The 18,119-nt window shown below is 38.8% G+C and overlaps 1 protein-coding gene across 27 annotated transcripts in view; it reads left to right on the forward strand.

Moving 5' to 3' along the window:
* The window catches only part of LOC108036555 (mitochondrial fission 1 protein), a 29,756-nt gene extending 21,419 nt beyond the window's left edge, over window positions 1-8,337 (forward strand). For 7 of the 27 annotated variants that reach the window (XM_050889636.1, XM_050889644.1, XM_050889648.1 and 4 more), the window contains one exon: window positions 8,157-8,337. In XM_050889636.1, coding sequence (XP_050745593.1) covers window positions 8,157-8,178 — 22 coding nt within the window. In that variant the 3' untranslated portion in view covers window positions 8,179-8,337. Of the gene's footprint in view, window positions 1-1,620; window positions 1,734-1,818; window positions 2,000-5,037; window positions 5,151-5,235; window positions 5,417-7,958; window positions 8,072-8,156 lie in introns of those variants that run through there. The other 20 variants (XM_050889637.1, XM_050889645.1, XM_050889634.1 and 17 more) reach the window with 8 other exon arrangements.
* The last annotated feature ends 9,782 nt before the right edge of the window (window positions 8,338-18,119 follow it).

Consider the following 18,119-nt stretch of genomic DNA (forward strand, 5'->3'; position numbering starts at 1 on the left):
TCAGATAATATGTCAAAAAGCCCGAAAGCTATAATTTGTTTCATATTATTTCCCACCAATTATCCGATCGTTCCTATGACAGCTATGATATAGTCGTCCGATTTTAATAAAATTTAATTAGAAATTCAGAACTTATTTAAAAATGTTACATCCAAGCTTAGAAAGGTGTATGTTAAAAAACATCAAAGATATAATTTTTAAAAAATTTTTCCCCGATAGTTCCAATGGGAGCTATAAGATATAGTTGTCCGATCCGGCTGGTTCCGACTTATATACTACCTGCAATAGAAATAACACTTTTGGGAAAGTTTTAGCCCGATAGTTTAAAAACTGAGATAGTTTGCGTAGAAACGGGCGGACGGAAAGACATGTCTGGTTCGACTCGTCTTGTGACGCTGATCAAGAATATATATACTTAATGGGGTCGGAAACGTCTCCTTCACTGCGTTGCAAACTTCTAACTGAAATCAACTTTCTAAGAACTAATCCGATTTTAAGACAGTAATTTCGCCCCGTTCCATTTAAATTTAGTGGCAAAAATAATTCAGGCAATAAAAGCGGGCAAACTGATTAAGTTTAAAGGAAATACCTAACACCAAATACGTGCTAATAATTTGTTTGCTGCTAATTTAGTTTTTAAAGATAAACTATAAAATAATTTGAAAATGTAATATACTTTTCTAGTTTATATATATATTATTGTAAATTTCATACTCGTATATTAAAAGGAGAAAAGCGGATTTTGAGTTTTTCCAAATCCGAATGTTTTTCAATTAATTAATTAATTAAAACTAACACTAACATTTTTACTGAAACACTCAAAACACCATTGCATTAAACAAAAATATTCCCTACTTTAATTATACAGGACGAAATGGGGGCTTAAGATGACGGAATAGTTCTTTTTTGCTTGAGTTGGCAGGACTGTGCATGACATCTGGCGGTAATTTCATGTCAATGTCAGTATCAGTACTATATTTACGCTTGTGTTCACCAAACGATCAAGAGTGAATTTTTTGATCTACAATGTCGTTCCGCAACCACCGTATTTTCCTGATTTGGCTCCGTGTGACTTCTGCCTATTGCAAAAACCTAAGAGACCACTCCGGGGAACGCGTTTCGACAAACTGATAAATACACACAAAAACTCAATTTAGATTTGAAAAGTATTATTTTTTCTTAAAAAAGGATACAAATGTACAAAATTGCACTTAAAATTTAACTGTATTTTACTTCAGTTCCGTGATTAAATTGAAAAGTTATACAAGTTACTGTTGGAAATATGGTGGAGCCGCTTTCACAACACGAAAAGAAAAAAAACTTGGTATTTAAACTTGAATATATTTATCTGACTTGGTTTTAACTTAAATATTAAATCACACGATTTTGACGAACAAATTACAATAAATACCAAATCATAATACAGCTGGAGCGGTACCTTGAACATTTGACTCTAACCATAATAATTTTTATATTACATCTTTTTTTTAGATAAAGTTAATTTCACAAAGTTCATTTTTATCACTGTTTTATCTGTGTTATCTTAAATTTGTTTTTTAGCTTATGTCACTCTTGTATTAGATGGTCGATTTAAATGATAATTTAAAAAATGCATTTCAGGACTACATTAATAAGCAAATTGATAAGGAAGTTGCAAAGGGCATGGCAGTCGCTGGTGGAGCAGCCCTCGTACTTGGTGGAATATTGGGACTGGGCATTGCTTTGGCTAGAAAGTAATTTTGAATAATGTTTTCCTGAAAATATTTTCTTAAAAGAAATCTGTTATATCTGTTATCATATATTTGTTTCTTTTTTTAGTAAACAAAAGCGGGAGAAATAATAAAATGCATAATTTTTACGGAATCTAAATGCCCTGCAACTTGCACAACAAAGCGCTTCTGTCTGTTGCCTAAAACGAAAATAGTTATTTAATTAATTAAGTTTCTTAAATATTGTACTAGGCTTAACCGCGTTAATTCAATAAAAATCCTAAACTTTCCTTTTATATAATATCTAATACAAAAAAAACGACAGTTAATACGGATACACGGAATTTTTTTTTTCAATTTTGCTGTAATTATTTTAAACATAGTTTTTAGTCTGTTATAAAAGGGTAGCTTGTGAGATCCGCCTTCATGGGGTACCATTAAATCAAGGGATGTGAGGGCTTTGCATTAACATTCAAGTTACTCCTACTACCAGGAATCCGAGATATTTTTCGGGTGAAACCTTCTGACATAAATCCATCGACATTGATTGTACATCACCAATATTTTTAAGTAAGTGTGAAAGAAAGGTGAGACGTTAAATTGGATGTGTTTTGAAACGATTCAGTCTAGATGATACACTTGGAAAAAAGTATGCACGCGAAATTATCTCGGCCTGGCTCGTCGACAAGTGGGGTGGTGACCTTGTTCCTTTTTCCAGTGCCTTTTTGCAATCTTCTACTTGATTTGCGTGCCGCGACAAGAGCTACGAAGGGAACGATTTTGCACATACACTCCACACGACTCAGCTGAGGCTGTCACTTTATTTCCCTACACTAACAAAAAAATACCCTCTGATCTGGTCTGCCCTCCCTACCTAAAAAAATAAACTTTGAGCTTAGCGTTATTATTTTTAAAAGTGCATGAATATTTTCCTTTCGTTTCTTATTGCACATCTTTTTTTTATTGCACGTTATTTAATTTGTCTTCCGTTGAGCCGCACAGTGGGTCACCTTACATGGAAACTCAAAAAATGTTCCGCTATTTTAGGCATAACAAAATAAGATGAAGGATAACATTTTCTTGGTCACTTACCCCAATTTCACTAGCTCCATCGATTAAAGCGCTTTCTCGATCGGTCCTGTGGAAGTTTGCAAGCCGAAGTTTGCAGTTCTAAGAAATAATTAATAATTTTATTAAATTGAATTCGAAATTCTTAAAAATATAAAAATTTATATTTCCAATATTTCAGATAATATGTCAAAAAGCCCGAAAGCTATAATTTGTTTCATATTATTTCCCACCAATTATCCGATCGTTCCTATGACAGCTATGATATAGTCGTCCGATTTTAATAAAATTTAATTAGAAATTCAGAACTTATTTAAAAATGTTACATCCAAGCTTAGAAAGGTGTATGTTAAAAAACATCAAAGATATAATTTTTAAAAAATTTTTCCCCGATAGTTCCAATGGGAGCTATAAGATATAGTTGTCCGATCCGGCTGGTTCCGACTTATATACTACCTGCAATAGAAATAACACTTTTGGGAAAGTTTTAGCCCGATAGTTTAAAAACTGAGATAGTTTGCGTAGAAACGGGCGGACGGAAAGACATGTCTGGTTCGACTCGTCTTGTGACGCTGATCAAGAATATATATACTTAATGGGGTCGGAAACGTCTCCTTCACTGTGTTGCAAACTTCTAACTGAAATCAAACTTCTAAGAACTAATCCGATTTTAAGACAGTAATTTCGCCCCGTTCCATTTAAATTTAGTGGCAAAAATAATTCAGGCAATAAAAGCGGGCAAACTGATTAAGTTTAAAGGAAATACCTAACACCAAATACGTGCTAATAATTTGTTTGCTGCCAATTTAGTTTTCAAAGATAAACTATAAAATAATTTGAAAATGTAATATACTTTTCTAGTTTATATATATATTATTGTAAATTTCAAACTCGTATATTAAGAGGAGAAAAGCGGATTTTGAGTTTTTCCAAATCCGAATGTTTTTCAATTAATGAATTAATTAATAAAAACTAACATTAACATTTTTACTGAAACACTCAAAACACCATTGCATTAAACAAAAATATTCCGTACTTTAATTATACAGGACGAAATGGGGGCTTAAGATGACGGAATAGTTCTTTTTTGCTTGAGTTGGCAGGACTGTGCATGACATCTGGCGGTAATTTCATGTCAATGTCAGTATCAGTACTATATTTACGCTTGTGTTCACCAAACGATCAAGAGTGAATTTTTTGATCTACAATGTCGTTCCGCAACCACCGTATTTTCCTGATTTGGCTCCGTGTGACTTCTGCCTATTGCAAAAACCTAAGAGACCACTCCGGGGAACGCGTTTCGACAAACTGATAAATACACACAAAAACTCAATTTAGATTTGAAAAGTATTATTTTTTCTTAAAAAAGGATGCAAATGTACAAAATTGCACTTAAAATTTAACTGTATTTTACTTCAGTTCCGTGATTAAATTGAAAAGTTATACAAGTTACTGTTGGAAATATGGTGGAGCCGCTTTCACAACACGAAAAGAAAAAAAACTTGGTATTTAAACTTGAATATATTTATCTGACTTGGTTTTAACTTAAATATTAAATCACACGATTTTGACGAACAAATTACAATAAATACCAATGTCAGTATCAGTACTATATTTACGCTTGTGTTCACCAAACGATCAAGAGTGAATTTTTTGATCTACAATGTCGTTCCGCAACCACCGTATTTTCCTGATTTGGCTCCGTGTGACTTCTGCCTATTGCAAAAACCTAAGAGACCACTCCGGGGAACGCGTTTCGACAAACTGATAAATACACACAAAAACTCAATTTAGATTTGAAAAGTATTATTTTTTTTTTTAAAAAAGGATGCAAATGTACAAAATTGCACTTAAAATTTAACTGTATTTTACTTCAGTTCCGTGATTAAATTGAAAAGTTATACAAGTTACTGTTGGAAATATGGTGGAGCCGCTTTCACAACACGAAAAGAAAAAAAACTTGGTATTTAAACTTGAATATATTTATCTGACTTGGTTTTAACTTAAATATTAAATCACACGATTTTGACGAACATATTACAATAAATACCAAATCATAATACAGCTGGAGCGGTACCTTGAACATTTGACTCTAACCATAATAATTTTTATATTACATCTTTTTTTTTAGATAAAGTTAATTTCACAAAGTTCATTTTTGTCACTGTTTTATCTGTGTTATCTTAAATTTGTTTTTTAGCTTATGTCACTCTTGTATTAGATGGTCGATTTAAATGATAATTTAAAAAATGCATTTCAGGACTACATTAATAAGCAAATTGATAAGGAAGTTGCAAAGGGCATGGCAGTCGCTGGTGGAGCAGCCCTCGTACTTGGTGGAATATTGGGACTGGGCATTGCTTTGGCTAGAAAGTAATTTTGAATAATGTTTTCCTGAAAATATTTTCTTAAAAGAAATCTGTTATATCTGTTATCATATATTTGTTTCTTTTTTTAGTAAACAAAAGCGGGAGAAATAATAAAATGCATAATTTTTACGGAATCTAAATGCCCTGCAACTTGCACAACAAAGCGCTTCTGTCTGTTGCCTAAAACGAAAATAGTTATTTAATTAATTAAGTTTCTTAAATATTGTACTAGGCTTAACCGCGTTAATTCAATAAAAATCCTAAACTTTCCTTTTATATAATATCTAATACAAAAAAAAACGACAGTTAATACGGATACACGGAATTTTTTTTTTTCAATTTTGCTGTAATTATTTTAAACATAGTTTTTAGTCTGTTATAAAAGGGTAGCTTGTGAGATCCGCCTTCATGGGGTACCATTAAATCAAGGGATGTGAGGGCTTTGCATTAACATTCAAGTTACTCCTACTACCAGGAATCCGAGATATTTTTCGGGTGAAACCCTCTGACATAAATCCATCGACATAAATCTAATTGTACATCACCAATATTTTTAAGTAAGTGTGAAAGAAAGGTGAGACGTTAAATTGGATGTGTTTTGAAACGATTCAGTCTAGATGATACACTTGGAAAAAAGTATGCACGCGAAATTATCTCGGCCTGGCTCGTCGACAAGTGGGGTGGTGACCTTGTTCCTTTTTCCAGTGCCTTTTTGCAATCTTCTACTTGATTTGCGTGCCGTGGCAAGAGCTACGAAGGGAACGATTTTGCACATACACTCCACACGACTCAGCTGAGGCTGTCACTTTATTTCCCTACACTAACAAAAAAATACCCTCTGATCTGGTCTGCCCTCCCTACCTAAAAAAATAAACTTTGAGCTTAGCGTTATTATTTTTAAAAGTGCATGAATATTTTCCTTTCGTTTCTTATTGCACATCTTTTTTTTATTGCACCTTACATGGAAACTCAAAAAATGTTCCGCTATTTTAGGCATAACAAAATAAGATGAAGGATAATATTTTCTTGGTCACTTACCCCAATTTCACTAGCTCCATCGATTAAAGCGCTTTCTCGATCGGTCCTGTGGAAGTTTGCAAGCCGAAGTTTGCAGTTCTAAGAAATAATTAATAATTTTATTAAATTGAATTCGAAATTCTTAAAAATATAAAAATTTATATTTCCAATATTTCAGATAATATGTCAAAAAGCCCGAAAGCTATAATTTGTTTCATATTATTTCCCACCAATTATCCGATCGTTCCTATGACAGCTATGATATAGTCGTCCGATTTTAATAAAATTTAATTAGAAATTCAGAACTTATTTAAAAATGTTACATCCAAGCTTAGAAAGGTGTATGTTAAAAAACATCAAAGATATAATTTTTAAAAAATTTTTCCCCGATAATTCCAATGGGAGCTATAAGATATAGTTGTCCGATCCGGCTGGTTCCGACTTATATACTACCTGCAATAGAAATAACACTTTTGGGAAAGTTTTAGCCCGATAGTTTAAAAACTCAGATAGTTTGCGTAGAAACGGGCGGACGGAAAGACATGTCTGGTTCGACTCGTCTTGTGACGCTGATCAAGAATATATATACTTAATGGGGTCGGAAACGTCTCCTTCACTGCGTTGCAAACTTCTAACTGAAATCAACTTTCTAAGAACTAATCCGATTTTAAGACAGTAATTTCGCCCCGTTCCATTTAAATTTAGTGGCAAAAATAATTCAGGCAATAAAAGCGGGCAAACTGATTAAGTTTAAAGGAAATACCTAACACCAAATACGTGCTAATAATTTGTTTGCTGCCAATTTAGTTTTTAAAGATAAACTATAAAATAATTTGAAAATGTAATATACTTTTCTAGTTTATATATATATTATTGTAAATTTCATACTCGTATATTAAAAGGAGAAAAGCGGATTTTGAGTTTTTCCAAATCCGAATGTTTTTCAATTAATTAATTAATTAAAACTAACACTAACATTTTTACTGAAACACTCAAAATACCATTGCATTAAACAAAAATATTCCCTACTTTAATTATACAGGACGAAATGGGGGCTTAAGATGACGGAATAGTTCTTTTTTGCTTGAGTTGGCAGGACTGTGCATGACATCTGGCGGTAATTTCATGTCAATGTCAGTATCAGTACTATATTTACGCTTGTGTTCACCAAACGATCAAGAGTGAATTTTTTGATCTACAATGTCGTTCCGCAACCACCGTATTTTCCTGATTTGGCTCCGTGTGACTTCTGCCTATTGCAAAAACCTAAGAGACCACTCCGGGGAACGCGTTTCGACAAACTGATAAATACACACAAAAACTCAATTTAGATTTGAAAAGTATTATTTTTTCTTAAAAAAGGATGCAAATGTACAAAATTGCACTTAAAATTTAACTGTATTTTACTTCAGTTCCGTGATTAAATTGAAAAGTTATACAAGTTACTGTTGGAAATATGGTGGAGCCGCTTTCACAACACGAAAAGAAAAAAAACCTGGTATTTAAACTTGAATATATTTATCTGACTTGGTTTTAACTTAAATATTAAATCACACGATTTTGACGAACAAATTACAATAAATACCAAATCATAATACAGCTGGAGCGGTACCTTGAACATTTGACTCTAACCATAATAATTTTTATATTACATCTTTTTTTTTAGATAAAGTTAATTTCACAAAGTTCATTTTTGTCACTGTTTTATCTGTGTTATCTTAAATTTGTTTTTTAGCTTATGTCACTCTTGTATTAGATGGTCGATTTAAATGATAATTTAAAAAATGCATTTCAGGACTACATTAATAAGCAAATTGATAAGGAAGTTGCAAAGGGCATGGCAGTCGCTGGTGGAGCAGCCCTCGTACTTGGTGGAATATTGGGACTGGGCATTGCTTTGGCTAGAAAGTAATTTTGAATAATGTTTTCCTGAAAATATTTTCTTAAAAGAAATCTGTTATATCTGTTATCATATATTTGTTTCTTTTTTTAGTAAACAAAAGCGGGAGAAATAATAAAATGCATAATTTTTACGGAATCTAAATGCCCTGCAACTTGCACAACAAAGCGCTTCTGTCTGTTGCCTAAAACGAAAATAGTTATTTAATTAATTAAGTTTCTTAAATATTGTACTAGGCTTAACCGCGTTAATTCAATAAAAATCCTAAACTTTCCTTTTATATAATATCTAATACAAAAAAAACGACAGTTAATACGGATACACGGAATTTTTTTTTTCAATTTTGCTGTAATTATTTTAAACATAGTTTTTAGTCTGTTATAAAAGGGTAGCTTGTGAGATCCGCCTTCATGGGGTACCATTAAATCAAGGGATGTGAGGGCTTTGCATTAACATTCAAGTTACTCCTACTACCAGGAATCCGAGATATTTTTCGGGTGAAACCCTCTGAATGAGAATTCTATAGTTGAAGGCACGGTTAACCTGATACGTTCCGTGGGTGCCCTACGGCCTGAAACGAAATGTCAGCTTTCTCTAAGTTATGTTGGTATAGATTCGCCCACTCCAATCTATTTGACAGAACAGTTGACTAAATCAAACTACGAGATTTTTAAGGAAGCGTCAAAAGGTCCTATCAGCTGTCTTTACTCGTCGAGCAACAGTCCACGTAAAAATGATGAGGTCCTATACATTGAGAACGTAAAGGCCCTCAACGGCATGAATCCTGGCTTGCATAAAACACCTGCTGAAACCTACTCGACGAAGGATAAACCGACATTTAATTTATTTCGTTAATGCAGCTTGTCTAAATGTTCCAAATGTTCAATTTAAAGTTGTATTAGTTGTATTTATATTTACTTTCAATTGCAATTTGCACTCTTGGTGTAATATGTGTGGTTCCGTGTGTATTCCATGACTTAGCAATTCAAAATACTTATATTGTTAGTACTTCTGTCTGCAATCGAGTATAATCAAAACCTTACAGCTATGCACTGATGAGAATTAATTTGTAAACAAACTACAGGTTTCAAAGTAGGTCACATAAACGCGCAGTGTCTCTAATATGGTCGATGAGATACCTATTCGAAAATTTAAAAGTCGATATTATCTGTGTTTAGTAGTTCATATATTCATTGTGCTGCTATTTTTGCTCGCAAACTATTTAAATGTAAAGTTAATGTCAGCAAGCGTTAGATAGTGCAACAAAATACTTAATTGTAGAAGTACGAGGAACAAATTCTCAAAACATTCTTATTGGCTATGCATATAGACTACATCATACTACATGCTACTCGTATCTAACATGTTTTAACCGGTGATTTCAACAGTGATCTTTAAATTGAATCTAGTCTCTGCGCAGACCTTTTATTACTCGGGCTTTTGCAAGCAAATGACCCACACCCTACCCATTTTACAAAATCCTCGCAAACCTTACTTGACGTATTTTTCGTGAATGAAGCGCTGAGAAATACGCCAAAAGAGGAATATTTAAATGATATAAATTATACGCAAATGGGCTCAGAATAAAACTCTTTTAAATGGCAAGCATTGTATACAATTCCCAATGTTGATTCAAATTTACAGTTTCTTAACAGTATATATACAACGAATACATGAGTAACACTCAGGACAAAAAAAGCAATGGAAATAAAAAATACCATAAATTCGTGTGACCAACAGAAAGTAAAAAAGCTATATTTGCACAAGCAATACAGTATGCTGGTTAGATAAAAGCAAGCAATTTATTCAACAGAAATAATGAATGCCGTGGGGTAGCGGGTAACGCGGTATGCGGCGCTGATAGTCTGCAGCGGCGGGAATCGGCGGCGGCGCCGTGTGGTCGGCTGCTGCTTTGGGATTCGGCTGGCATGGCGGGTGGTTCCTACGCTGTAAAGAATAGACACTCGCTTCTCGAATTGCCCCGGTGACCGAAAGATTGAAATACACAACTTTTAACTTTGGAACGGAGTCGGGGGTGCGATCGCTGTTTTATTTTAGTCAGTGACAAAATCGGACTAACTAAGCCTAAGAAGAGTCCCGCGATCCAAAGCGCAGTGGTGATTCCACGGAGGGGAGACGGGATAGGAGCGGGATGGCGGTGCGCCAGAAAAGAGGTGCAATAGGAAAGCGGTGCCAGGGTGAACATTCCGCCCCTCTTGCAGTCGCTAGCGTTGCAACGAGTTGCCTACGCCTTAAGCCTGCTTACAAAGAGAGAGGATCCACCCGAACACCGTCTTCTGGGCTACCGGTAGTCCCACCTCGCTCGTGAGGAATCCCGGCTGTATCACTTTCTGGTAGACGTCCGCGCCCAGGATCAAGGTGGCTGGCCGATGAAACCGCTCATCTGCAAACGGTAGCTCCCTGAACTTCGTCACCGCGGTCTCACTGAGCGCACAGATGGGAATGCGGATGCGCACGTTCGACTCGATCTTGAGGACCACTTCCAACTTGATCGCCACGTCGACTTTCGACCGAATCGTCGCCGTACAGATCCTCTCCTCTCCCACGTTTGTCGTCGGTGGCCAAGGACGCATCGATTGAGCACGGTGTGCACGGAACGATAACTGCGGCGGTGTCGAACGTCTTCTCCCCGGTATCTACGACCACCAGCGCAGGACGTTGACGCTATGACGCGGTCAAGTGGCAAGCGTTTTGCGAATTGGAGGATCTTGCCAGAGCGAACGCTGCGAAGAAGCGGGCTGTGGCTGGGAGCTGGACTTGTTCCTGGAAGCGCGCTCGTGCATGTGGAGCACCGTGTGGTGGTTTGGGTCGCTCGTATCAGCACTGTCCGCAGCCGCTTCTCTGCGCTCAGCTTCAGGGACATTTCTCAAGAGGATGAATTCCTGGGCAGAATCGGCATCGGTACGATTGAATACCTTTCGAAAGTCTGGATAAGGATGAGGAAAATTCAAACAGCTGATTACAAAGTGGCTTTGGATAGCTCTCCTGGAAGAAGAACCACCTTGGTCACTGGACGCGTGCCGTACGAATGTCTACGACGCGGACCTTGCCATCGGTTCCCGGAAAAACTGTTTCTGTTCTTCCGAGTAGCCACTCATTTGAGGGCAAATTGTCATCCTTAATGACGACCATGTCGCCGACGCGCACATTTTCTGTGGGAACTTGCCACTTGTTGCGCTTGTGGAGCTCTTTAAGGTACTTATCCTTCCCACGAGTTCGGAATTGTTGATGGAGAGACTTTAAGGGCTGCCACCGGTTCATAATAAACTTCGATTCGCCCTTTACCTCAGGCTCCAACGCTAAAAGATCAGCTGGATCCTCGGACATAGAATATAGCAGTCTGGAATTTGGACAAGCTTCGATTTTCTCTAGGAGGGTGGACAGCTCTTCAAAGGTGTTCTTCCGTGTAGCGGTGGACTTGTAAAACAAGGTCTTGAAGCTTTTCACACCAGCTTCCCATAGGCTGTCCAAATGGGGTGCCCAGGAGGAATGAATTATACGTATCAATCAAAGACTCTTTAACTGCTTCCAGAAAATTTCGGAAATGCACGGTGGAAGCGCCGACGAAGGACTTTTCATTATCGAAACGAAACGAGGGAAGGAAGCAAGAAATTTTTCAGTCTTTAAGTCGGGTATAGGATCTAGATGGATGGCCTTTGTAGAAAAACAAACAAAAAGCAACACATACCCCTTTGTAATGAGACAAGCTCTTCCGGTATAATTTGTTATATGCGCAGAGTACAAATTGTCATGAGCTGTTTAAGTATTCAACACCCAATTAGACAATTTTGTTTTTTTCCTTTTTTTGGCCAGAAGAAGTGGTAAAATTTCCCAAAGTGCAATGGAGTTTTTCCGTCACCCTCGGCATATTAGGAAGGATGGATTCGGCCATCTCAGACAAAGGGGGACCCCACATAACTCCAGCCCCGGAAGGGACACCGATTAGACTAGCGTCAGACGGGTCTTGTCCGTGAGCGAGTGCACCATCGTCCTATGGCCCATCTTAAATCGCAGCTCCGTATACCTTTTGTGAACTCAGGACGAAAGAAAACCCATCTTGGTGTTCTGACTTGGTCTCGTACCCAATAACTCTAGAGGAAGCTGTTCCACCATTGGCACAGCTCAGTTGCAAGTTTATTATCCCAACATAGATCTTGAAGAAAAATCTCTTGCATAAAGATTTTGCCACATACAAAAAATGGAGCGAGCAGGCCTTCTGGATCGAACAGCATTGCAATTTGGGAAAGGACTTGGCGTTTTGTAAGGAAGATTTCCGTTGCTAGATCTGTTGGGACGGACTTCGCTTTCCATCGTACTCCGAGAGTTTTGGCTGTACTCTTGGTGTCGAAGATGATCGCTTTGGATAAGGCAACTTAATTAATTTGAACAACCGTTCATAAATAATGGTTCCTCCAGTGTCTGAATCTATTAGGGCTCAAGCTTTAAAATTCTACCCTAGATAACAGATTGCAATTATGGCAGAGCCCCGCAAGACGGATCTATACCCCGTCGCAAAGTAAATTTCGACAGTAAAGTTCGAAGACCACGTTGCGGTCGCAACTGGCGTATTTGGTCTTGATCTGGCTCTCGGCGATGGATTCGAAGGCGATAGGGGAGAGTTGCCTCTGTGTAGTAAGGTGTGATGGCGGTGAGTACTTTGGCGATCACGCAGCGGATGCCCTCGTGCGAAGAAGTTTAGACATAGCTGCTTTCTCTTTATATATGCCGACCGCTCTTCGACCGTCATCTGCAGAAATCGTGCATATGTGCGGACCGGATGGTTTTCCATCTTACAAAGGTCACACCCTTTATGCTTAGGTGCTACCCTTGTCTCGTAAGATTTTATTCCTCGAGGCGGTGGAGTGGGGGCGGATGTATTAGGCAGAGATCGGCTCGAACCTGACGGCTGTACATCGTCGATGGCTTCTAAGGTCCGGTGACGCTCCGTAAGGAATGCGTTCAGCTCCTGCCACGTCGGAATCTAGGCCTTGTTGTGCAGGGACTGTTTCCACTAGGATAGCGTGAGCTTTGGAAGTTTGGGAGAGTACATGTACACTAAAAAGCAATACCATTTCGAATGGCGTCAGCCTGGGATTATTTATATATGGGTGAAAACCTCGGTATCGCATGGAGGTAGGAGCAGCTTGAACTTGAAAAACTTGGGCTATCATGTCCGCGATCTGAGCCCCACATCTCTCTTTGAGAATTGGCAAGCTCTCAGCTGCACTGGCTTCTGCTATGCACACGGTGCATTCGTCGTTCCCCGCCTTGATGCGATCCCATAACGCGCATATTTCTTGGCGGCGGATGTTAAGCATCGAAAGTGTAGGAGGGAATTTAGGAAACCTGGTCCACTTCTGGAACGGTGGAATACAAAAATTGTGGAACGGGATAAATAGAAATAGGAGCACGGACGACCAGATACCTGTGCGGAATGAAATTCAATAATACGGACTAAGATCGGTGGAGAAGGCGTTTGTATTTCACCCATGAAAAAGACTTGTATTTATTCTTTTCGGTATATGTCGATTTAGGTGTATATAATTTGGATCGAGTTCGGTATTTTATTATTTTACGGCTGCTATTACTTCGCCTGGAAAGGAATTTAAGGGGGGGAAAATACCAAATATCTTTTTTTAAGTATTAGAGTCCCCCATGGAGTAATAGTATATTTTGCCTTAATTTAAACCAATGAGTGAGGAAAAAATACCAAATAAATGCCAATCAGCTTTGGGACGGAGGATCTTATTTATTTATTTTTTTAATATTTAGGTGAAGGACAAAATACCAAATATGTACCAATCAGCTGTTGATCAGAATGTGTTATCTATTTTTTATTTAGTATCAGTGGAATTCTGTTAAGGTTTTTTTTATTCAAATTCAGGGGACGGGAAGAATACCAAATATATACCAATCAACTTTGAAACGGAGGCTGCTATTTATGTTGGTCCCTGCAAGCATTTTCTATCGTGGAAGACATTTCCAAGGGACTTCTAGAAGATGAATACTATCGTCCGCGATATCGCATAAGGATCGCCGAACGACTACCGTCGGAAAGTATCGCCGAAGTCACTCCTGGAACTGTCGTCAAAGTCACTTCAAGAAGTGTCGCCAAAGTAACTCCAAATCACTTCTGGAAGATGCTTAGAATTGTAGAAGATACCAGAAGGGCCTTTCCCCATTAAAAGGCTTGAATAAAATAACTAGTTTTTACATGTTCTGCAATATCTTACATTAATTTTTCCTGTTAGGTCTTTAAGCGCTTGTAGACAAGGTCCTTGGTATGGTCCAGAAATGCTGCTCAACAGCTCCGTTGATATGCAAAATTTAATAATAACCATTTCTAAAATAAACAGAAACAAGATTTTACCTTTATTAATATATCATATTATATAGTATATATATATATATAATATCATAATCTTATAATTGGCGCTCAACTCAAAATACGGATTGCAAAATTTAGGTAATGATGTAAGTGAGCATTTTCATTCACTCATGCCCTCTATCTGCATTAATTTCTCAAAAAACATAAATTCACTGCCAGAAATTTCTGCAGTTCCGTTGTTAACATTTCATATCAACTTCGTAAATTTACTCTCATTAATTGATTGACATTTACAATTTTTTTTAAATAAAAGAAAAAGAATATAATATTTTTAAATCCTATATAATAAATATATATTGACTAAATATATTATTAATGGTGGTAATATTACTAAAGATTATTGCGTATTGTTTTCATAATATTTTTTTTTTTTGGAAATAGATAAACCAAAATTTTAGTGCAGCCATAAAGAAAAAATTACAAACTTTAAATATCCCAACCGAATATCTCGTGGTCTCGACGTTAGCTTCGCAGTCTTGTTGGTTATATTGTCTCCCCACTCCACATCCGCGAACCCGATACGGTCGCGCATGCATATGGCTCACAATTGTTGTTTTTCGTTTTCTTGGTTTGCCATAGCGGAGGCTCGTTACCCACCCACCCCTCACCTTGTCACTGCCTGGCAAGGCAACGACTCAGGTTGAACAGCCCCATCCATCGTGGTCAAAGCGGCGACTCAGCCCCCGCGTCCCCCTTGACAAGCCAGCTGCCTGCACAAGCATACAGCTTGAGCATGCCTTAATTCGTCAAAGCGATTTGGTAGTCACAGCCCCTCATGAATAATCCGTTTCAGCAGTATAGGAATAATAAACAATTAGACCGAAGTCCCAGCCGGAACTTCTAAACCGAAAAGCGTACGCGATAATATTCCCTCAGCTCTAAACATGCCTTTTAGTGTGGAGCAAATGACAGCCACCATACAGGCGACCGTTACCCATGCCGTTCTTGAGGCAACCCGGGAGAGCCAGCGTAGGGAAAACGAACTACGCCAAGCCTTACAGCAGCTCACCGACCAGGTTAATTCGATACAAATCGGTCCCGCTCAAGCGGAAGCCCCACAGATTAAGGCCTACGAGCCCATAGAAATTAAAAATAATTTTAAATGTGATGAGCCCCTGGACGCCGTTAAGTGCCTGCCCGAATTTACTGGAGCACAATACGCATACGTCTCTTGGCGGCAAGCGGCAGTAGCAGCATATTATATTTTTAGGAATTATGTGGATAGCTCCCGCCATTATCAGGCAGTTATTATTATTAGGAGTAAAATAAGAGGCCCTGCCGATACAGTGCTACCTTCGTTCGGCACTGTGTTGAAATTCGATGCGATGAATCGGCTCGATTTCACATAAAGTGACAAACGTCCGGTCCATGTAATTGAGCAAGAGATGGGCACTCTCAGACAGGGAAGCCTAACGCTCTTGCAGTACTATGACGAGGTCGAGAAAAAACTGAACTTGCTTACTAACAAAGTCACAATGTCGTACGAAGTGTCGGCGGCAAAGGTTTTATGCGTCAAATTCCGAGATGATGCACTCCGTGCATTTATTTCGGGACTCATGCGCAACCTCACCGATGTCCTCTTCTCGGCAAAGCCGAAGGACTTGCCAACGGCTCTGGCTCTAGCTCAGGAGGTGGAATCATACCACGAGAGATACACGTTTGCATCGTCGTTTGCAAAGAGCCAAGAAGATAGGGATAGGAAAAAAAAAACGAAGGGCGCAAGAACGCCAGCAAACGTCCCGCCAGGCATACACGCAACTAACTGCTGAAAGAAGTCAACACTTTACTAAACAGCACAAGGCACAGGTGCACCCTGATCGACACAGCGATGGGCACTGTGGAGGCACTCCAGAATCCATGGAGGTGAATCCATCACTGTCCAGGATGCTGAAACCATCGCAGGCCCCGGCATACCAGAATAGAAAGCCGGCGGCGACCGATAAATCGCGCCCACAAAAAAGGCAAAGAGTAAATCACATTGCCCAGAGCGCTGACAAAACTGGTGATACGTACACCACAGCGGCCGCTGGCACAAGAAATTGATGACGACGCCATCAGCGGGTATGACTCGGATGCCATAAATTTTTTAGGGGAAAATCCCTGCTACCCGTCATCAGACGAAGAGTAGCGGGAATTGACATGAGACTTCTAGTCGATACGGGCGTGGCCAAAAATTTCATCCGACCATACGAAGGATTGAAAGGCGTCCGCCCGGTAGAATCTCCATTCAAGGTTCATTCGATCCATGGAGTCTTCACTATCACGAGGAAATGCTTCGTGTCAATTTTCAACTTGAAGGCCACGTTTTTCATTTTACCAGATTTGTCCTCCTTTGATGGAATCATCGGCCTCGACCTTTTAAAACAGGCAGGGGCATCACTTTGTCTGTCCTCCGGCCAGCACAAATGGGGCACAGAAGTAGAGAGAATCGATTTTCATACGTGTCCCGATGTAACTTTTACTGAGGTAGACTGCTCAGACGCACCACCTTAGGTAAGAAAAGCATTTTTGAAAATGCTCAGCGACAGGAAAAAAACTTTCGCAGACCCCAATGAGGCCCTGTCTTACAATACGTCGGTGGTAGCCAATATCAGAACTATTGATGAGACGCCCATTTATGCCAAACTTTACCCATATCCAATGGGGGCAGCTGATTCTGTCAATGGCGAAATCCAAGATCTGCTAAAAAATGGCATCATCCAAAAGTCGAAATCCCCCTACAATAATAAAAAGGGCACCGACGAAACAAGCAAGCGGAAAATGCGTTTAGTATTAGATTTTCGCAAACCCCATGCCGAGCATCTCGATGATATTAGGAAACTTGGTTAAGGCCAAGTATTTCACAACCCTGGACTTGAAGTCCGGTTATCATCAAATCACACTGGCAGAATGCGACCGTGAAAAAACTTCCTCTTCCGCTAACGGAGGAAAGTACGAGTTTCGCAGATTGCCAGTTGGATTAACAAATGCAGCCAGCATTTTCCAAAGAACAATTGACGACATACTGCGAGAGCAGATCGGCAAATTTTTGTAAAACTATGTTGATGATGACGTCTTCTCGGAGGACGAAAACTCCTACATCTGGCACGTGGATTGGGTTCTCAGGAGCCTACACGATGCAAATACGAGGGTATCAACAGAAAAATCACGATTTTTCAAGGCAAACGTTAGCTTTTTAGGGTTCATAGTCACCAATAACGGGGCTACCACAGACCCCGAAAAATTAAAAGCCATTCAGGAATTCCGAGAGTCTAAGAACATATTCGAGGTCAGATCATTCCTTGGCTTGGCCAGCTATTATAGATGCTTCATAAAAGATTTGGCTTCCCTAGCTAGGCTCATTACGGATATTTTAAAAGGGGAACTTGGAAGTGTCAGTAGACACAGATCCAGGAACATCCAGGTGCAGTTCAGCGGTCCCCAACGGCTGGCTTTCCAAAAAATGCGTAACATTCTGGCTTCCGAGGATGTCATCCTCAGATACCCCGACTACCAAAAGGCATTTAATCTAACGACAGATGCCTCAGCGTACGGCATTAGCGCAGTTCTATCCTAGCTGTTAGCTATAGTTTGGGCACTGGCCAAATTGCGCCACTATTTATATGCAGTCAAAGATATAAATATCTTTACTGACCACCAACTGTTGA

Source organism: Drosophila biarmipes, unplaced genomic scaffold (assembly GCF_025231255.1).
Source record: "Drosophila biarmipes strain raj3 unplaced genomic scaffold, RU_DBia_V1.1 ptg000004l, whole genome shotgun sequence".
In the NCBI taxonomy this organism is placed as follows: Eukaryota; Metazoa; Arthropoda; class Insecta; order Diptera; family Drosophilidae; genus Drosophila; species Drosophila biarmipes.